This window comes from Lynx rufus, unplaced genomic scaffold (assembly GCF_022079265.1).
Source record: "Lynx rufus isolate CCGP_SWC_20201006 ecotype Redwood Valley unplaced genomic scaffold, mLynRuf1.p SCAF_1, whole genome shotgun sequence".
Classification (NCBI taxonomy): Eukaryota; Metazoa; Chordata; class Mammalia; order Carnivora; family Felidae; genus Lynx; species Lynx rufus.
The window spans coordinates 105,163,829-105,170,243 of record NW_025814823.1 but is presented as its reverse complement, the minus strand read 5'-3'; the positions used below and the strand labels follow the sequence as shown (position 1 = coordinate 105,170,243).

Genomic DNA, 6,415 nt, shown 5'->3' with positions numbered 1-6,415 from the left:
CAATTGAGCCTCCCCCTCCCACTCCTGTGCATAATTTGTCCCACAAGACACACACTTCAAATATCACAAATCAGATCTCAGAATTTATTCAGGGTTTGGGGACTAAAATATCTTTGAAAATAATTGTGTCTCAATATGTTTTACATGTCAGGTTTGAAAGTTGACAGCTTAACTATCCTTTTCTTTTAATGACTTATGGTGGACAAATAAAATTTCACATCTCACCAAATTCACCAATACATTTACAATATGAAAGCTTCAGGTTTTCAATAAAACACTGTGCAATGAAGCCAATAAAAAAGGAACTTAAATGCATATTTTTTCCTACATACATAAGCATCTGTTCCAACTTCTGCCTCCTAAAACTGTTGCTTATTTTGTTTCAGCTTTAACCCTTAAAAATAGTGAAAGAATGATCTGGATTGGAATGTTCATTACTTTAACAGCAGGAGTCAAGTTAATCTGCTTCACACCCCATGTTAGACTTACTTTACTCAGTGCTTAAGATATTTAAAAAAGGTCTCTTGGAGGGAGCACTTTTGATCTAGAACTTGGGGTCTCCTGGGGGCATTAACCAGGCAGAGCTTAGACTGACAATGAGTTTGCCACATCTTTCTGAATCCAGACGTAGCTCTCCTCTAGAGTGACCTTGGGAAAGTAATGTGTTCATCCTGGGATGCGGATATACAAGGTAGAGGGCAGCTGCACTTGTTATAAATATCTTGTAAGGTAGGCAAAATGCTGCACTGTGACTCCAGAAGCCAGAAAGCTGGGAAAGAGAGGGCTTATGTGACCTTTCGAGAATACACTGTTCACCCCAAGGAGCTGTGAGTAATTAAAACAGAGAGTTAGCACTTCTCACGGAAGGGATCGATTTACTCCGAATAGCCCGAAGCTTGTGATCACTTGCTAGGATACTCTTGCTCTCACCAAGAGAGGGGAGGAGCAGGAGAGACCCAGTGAGGGCACGATGAACAAGGAACAGTAATCTGAGAAGGGGAAACAAAAGTGGAGTGAGCAATGAAGGGAAGAAGGGAAGAAAAGCAGGCTTCCGGAGGCCCCGTGGCACTTACTGGCAATCCCGGGCTCAGAGCCGCAGAGGCCAGGTGGCTATTTCGGTCTGTTCCCATTATAGAAGCCCATTCTGATGCTGCCCTGAGGAAGGGTGCGGAAACTCAAAATGACAGCCACTCTTCATGTCATTTTCTTTCTCACCAATCTGCACTGACTCCCACACTGCATTTTGCTTTTAAGGACGCCCTGCTGTTCCGGTCCACCTTTATCCTTTCTACACAAGTTCCGGCAACCCCCCAACCACCTTCCACCTTCCCCAGCCAGTCTGCCCTCCTGGCTGCAAGCTCCACACCAGCCCCTCTCTTCCTTTACTCTGTTGTTTTCCCTCCTCTCCTGCTTCGCATATGCCCAAAACATCTCCATCCTTTAGGTCAAGATATAATTTATTTCATCACAATCACTCCCATTTCGTAAAGCTTTACAGGCAACACTGAAACATGGACCATCACACTTGAGTCCCACTAGGATATTTCCCTCATTATCTTGACCCACATCCATCTGTCCCATGTTCTGTTTCTTGAAGTATTTGTTCGCTGAACCAGTTCTATAGAATCAAACTTTAGGGATGGAAGGCTGTAGTCATCTACATTTTCAACAAGCTCCCCCCCCGGAAAAACTGGAGTTAAGAGTAACCTAAGGAGGCAGAATTTTGACTATGAATATTTACTTTATATTTCTCCATGATGTTTACACATTTTTTTATCATGATCATGTACAACTTTTATAAGAACAATTCGTGTGGGGGGCATATATATTTTTTAAAGTCCCAGATGAACTTGATAGTGTGGGAACCATAGGTCCATAGCAGTCATTTGAATGAGAATTCAGACACATGACTTCTTTCAATTCTTAGGTTTCCACCAAGACTGACAGGTACTCAAGAGCAAGAAATTACCCTGTACTTTTCCTGTTTCTCCAGCGCTAGAAATGCCAGGCTCAAAGCAGGCGCTTAAATAAATACTTGAAGGAGTGTGTTTTTTTTTTTAATATTTATTTATTGTTGACAGAGAGACAGAGAGAGAGACAGAGCGTAAGCAGGGGAGAGGCAGAGAGAGAGAGAGAGAGGGAGACACAAAATCCAAAGCAGGCTCCAGGCTCTGAACTGTCAGCGCAGAGCCTGATGCCGGGCTCAAACCCACGAACCACGAGATCACGACCTGGGACGAAGTCAAATGCTCAACTGACTAAGCCACCCAGGTGTCCTGCTACTTGAACGGGTTTAAATAGACTCCCATTAAGATAGAAAAAATCGACTAGGGTACATGTGACATGGGTACATTTGAATTAAAAAAAACAACATTATAATTAGTGGGTTAAAGAAAGATGCATTCATAAAACAGAAAAAATATTCAGGTGACATAGTAGACCTTGGGATGACTACAGATTGGCATCAGCGTTCTACTTTAGATCTAACAGCAAAGGATCTTTGGAGGCGTCAGTAAACTACCAGCATGTAGGTATCACAAGGTGGTTCTCTCTTTTGAATCGGACTCATTCTTGAAGTGGTGTGTTCAGTTATAAAATCTACAGCTAAAGACGAAATTTAAGTAGTTGGAGAGAGTTAAGAATCAAAAGTTGCTGGTGGGGATGTACAATGATGTAGCCCCTCTGGGAAACAGTCTCAGATTCTTCAAAAAGTCAAACATAGAGTTAGCATTTGACCCAGCAAATCCATTCCTAGGAATATACTCAAGAGACCTGAAAACATGGGCTTGAAAACATACAAAGACTTTTTACAGTTGTTCACAGCAGCATTCTCCAGACTAGCCAATGGATAACCATGACAGCGGATGGACCGGCAAAACAAGGTATAGCCAAACAATGGAATATTATTTGGCCATGCAAAGGAACGCTACAACATGAACCTGCCTTGAACACATGCTAAGTGAGAGAAGCCACACACCAAAGGCCACATATTCTATAATTCCATTTGTATAAAATGTCCAGAATTGGCAAACCCATAGAGATAGAAAGTGGATTCAAGATTGCCACGGGCTGGGTGGAAGGGGATGGGAAGTCACTGCTAGTGGGTGTAGAATTCCAGAGTTAGACAGTGGTAATGGTCACACAACTCTGGGAAGGATCTAAAAGCCTCTGAATTGTACGCTTTAAAAGTGTAAATTTTATGGCCTGTGAATTATATTTCAATAAAGCTGTTATTTTTTTAATTTATTTTTTTAATTCAAGAGGGGTGCCTGGCTAGCTCATTTGGAAAAGCCGACTCTTGATATTGGATTGTGAGTTCAAGCCCCACGTTGGGTGTAGGAATTATTTTTAAAAAATTAATTAACAAATATTTTTAAGTCAAAGGCAACATGGGGAGGGGGGAAATCTGCACAGCAGGTCCTCCAAAGAATGTTAAAAAAAAGGGGGGGGAGACAATAAAGCAGTTTTTTTTTAAGGGCTGCCTTTTCAGGTATGGTTGGCCTTTTTAACTCTTTTTTTTTTAATAAAAAAAATAGGATGGCTAGCTGAGGAGAAAATTAGAAGACATAGATTATAAATACAGCTTCAGGAGTTTCATTTAGGTACAAGGTTTTCCTACAATAGAAGTTGGAATAAGAGGTTTTCTCATCTCTCTTTTTTGGGGTCTTAAATAGTGCTTAGTACAGGTTGTACGCAGGCAGGACGATCTGTGGGAGCCCTTTCTGAAATGCGAGAGGGTTGAACTCGATGACCTTGCAGCTTTTTCTGTCTCTCGGGACACTATCTGTCCTCCGCATTCCGTCTCGCACGTGGCCACCAGTGCATTCGTCTCGGTGAAATAGGAGAGGAGATGCTATCGTTTCTTGCAAAGTTTTATTTGGCTTCCCTATTCAGTCATAAACACACATTCCTCTTAAGACTGTGAAAGTCTTCTCTTCTAGACAACTAACTTTTTGCTTGCAAACACGACTCGTAGCTGCCTTTGCAACCCAGAATTTCAGTCATGTGGGTGAAAAAAGTAAATTCGCATTATGTATCGACCCCTCCACACAGGTTATTAATACAGATACCTAGAGTGTACTTGGCCTGGTGAAGCGTTTTCAAACCTCTGCAAGTCTTTGATTTCAGTTGTATTTGAGAAATAAAATGAGCTCATCCTCACTCATCTTTTCTAGGATGGAACTGTTTGCGCTGAACTGTTTGCGCTGTTTGCTCCCCAAAGCTGCCTGCTTTGTAGGAGAGAATGGGGACCTCCTTCGGTCCACTGAGCACAGTCTTCCTTACTCTCTGCCAGGGACCCGATTCCCATGATGGTAAAGCAAACTGAGAGACATCTTCAGAGCAAAGAAGTCTCTTTGTGGCCCCGTGACCAGATTCATTTCAGAGCCATTACGTTCTTTATTCTCTGGTTGAGGGGGGAGAGTGCTTCATTTTATGGCAAAGTTTATGTCAGTGCTGGTGCTCTTGCTTTCACCACCACACGTATTCAGAAGTATTCATTCGTTGATTAAACAAAGAAATTCAAACCTTCCTATTTTTGGCGAGTGTTAGAAACCTTCATCCCCCATATCCTCAAATGTTTTGTAACCCAACGGCATGGTTAATAAAGGAGGGATTGTGGACCTACGACCGGGTGTTGTTGAAACTTGGTGTGTTTAGAATATTGGCTAAAGAGAAATCCTTGCCAAATCATGATGCACTTCACCTCCTCTGGAGCACCCCCTCTGCTAAGCAAGGGCATGGTCAAACTGCCCCTTCTCCAGCCCTTCAAGTCCATCAGCCCAAGTCGAGGTTGGCATGCTCCGATACGGGTCCAGAAGAATCCGGAAGCACCTGACAATGAGGATGCCCAAGAAAATGAACAACAAAATCACAAAAACAAATGTGGTCTTCTGTTCCAGAGACATGCTAGAATCTGATGATGCGTTCTCAAGGGGCACTAGGGGTGAAGGGACGGGCTGTCCTCCATCCATCGTCCAGGGAAGCTAGAGCACAGGATCTCCCAGTTTCCTTTTCTTCCATCATCAGTCTACTGAGGTCATGGTGGCTACTGCACCTTGGACAGGCTGATTTATCTGCAAGAAGAAAGAAAGGGAAAGGAGAGGGAATAAACTACCAACGAGCAACTTTATTTCTGCGCTCACAGTCATGTTTTGCAGAGAGAAGAAGGAATCTCTAAACTTTTTCACCCGAGATGCTAAATTCTGTGTAATTACGGGAAAGAATATTTTACTCTTGCATGAAATTACCAGATTGTCCTCAGAGCAGCCACCTGGAGCCAGGAGGGATGGGCGGGGAAGACAACCAGAGTACAGAAGACGAGAAACGCGCAAGGTAATGTTGACCTCGGGGTGTGCTGCCAACTTGACATCCAAAGCCAGTGTCCCCTGCCAAGTCTCTTCCAGACTCCCTCCAATAATATGACTTTCACATCATTCTTATAATGATACCATTGATGGAACACCAGCTATGTGCCAAGACTCTAGCTAGACACAACATAGGTTAGCCACTCTACTACAAGCTCCGTGAAAGCCAAGACCTCTAGAGCCTCAGTGGGAGGAAACTGAGGCTGGAAAAGGTGCTTAATACAGAAACTCCCGGGGAGTATCGAATTCTGGGCTCCAGCCTCTGGCCTCCATTCTACTACTAAATGAGTGTGGGACCTTAGAGTCACTAGGCTGTAAAAACGGAATCAGAAATGCCTGTGTATCTCATGGTGCTATAATGAGGATGAATGTCTGTGAAAACACTTTGGAAAGTATACAAAGAAGAAAGACAAACAAAACCAAGAGTCGCTTCACTTAAGAACTGCCTATGGGAGCCAGGTTTCTTCTTTCCTTTCTGTTGCCTCGGTCAAGGGAGAGAGGAGGCGTCTCAGACTCCCAGACTATCAAGCTCCCGCTGCTTGTCTTTTATTCAGAAAACATAGACCAGGTTCAATACTTGACCCGGAGAAGCACCTCGAGAACTGAGCTAGGGAAAAGGGATTGATCGGCTGTATTTTTTAAAAAAAGCTTTACAGTAGCTTCCTACTGTGTAAGACCACTTGAAAAGGAGGAAGACAAGGGAAAAGATAAGTTATCGCTATTTCCATTTTACCGGTGGATAAATTAAGATATATGAATATTACTGTTTGTCTTTAAAGGCAAGTTGGAGGGCACGCCTGGGTGGCTCAGTCGGTTAAGCGTCTGGCTTCGGCTCAGGTCATGATCCCACGGTTGATGGGTTTGAGTCCCGCATCGGGCTCTGTGCTGACAGCCCGAGCCTGGAGTCTGCTTCAGATTCCGTGTCTCCCTCTCTCTCTGCCCCTTCCCCCGCTTATGCTCTCTCTGTCTCTCTCTCAAAAGTAAGTAAACATTAAACATTGTTTGAAAATTAAAAAAATAAAGGCAAGTTGGAGGATCCACAACGGCCA

At 43.4% G+C, this 6,415-nt stretch overlaps 1 protein-coding gene across 1 annotated transcript; it reads right to left on the bottom strand.

Moving 5' to 3' along the window:
- Positions 1–4,727: 4,727 nt before the first annotated feature.
- On the bottom strand, positions 4,728–5,034 carry CTXN3 (cortexin 3). Its single transcript, XM_047094345.1, has one exon. It carries the CDS (start codon positions 4,971–4,973, stop codon positions 4,728–4,730), a length of 246 nt encoding a protein of 81 aa, XP_046950301.1. The 5' UTR covers positions 4,974–5,034.
- Positions 5,035–6,415: the final 1,381 nt, after the last annotated feature.

Bases quoted from the DNA above. Each gene is read 5' to 3' on its own strand.
- CTXN3 (XM_047094345.1), bottom strand. From the start codon at position 4,973: ATGGATGGAGGACAGCCCGTCCCTTCACCCCTAGTGCCCCTTGAGAAC.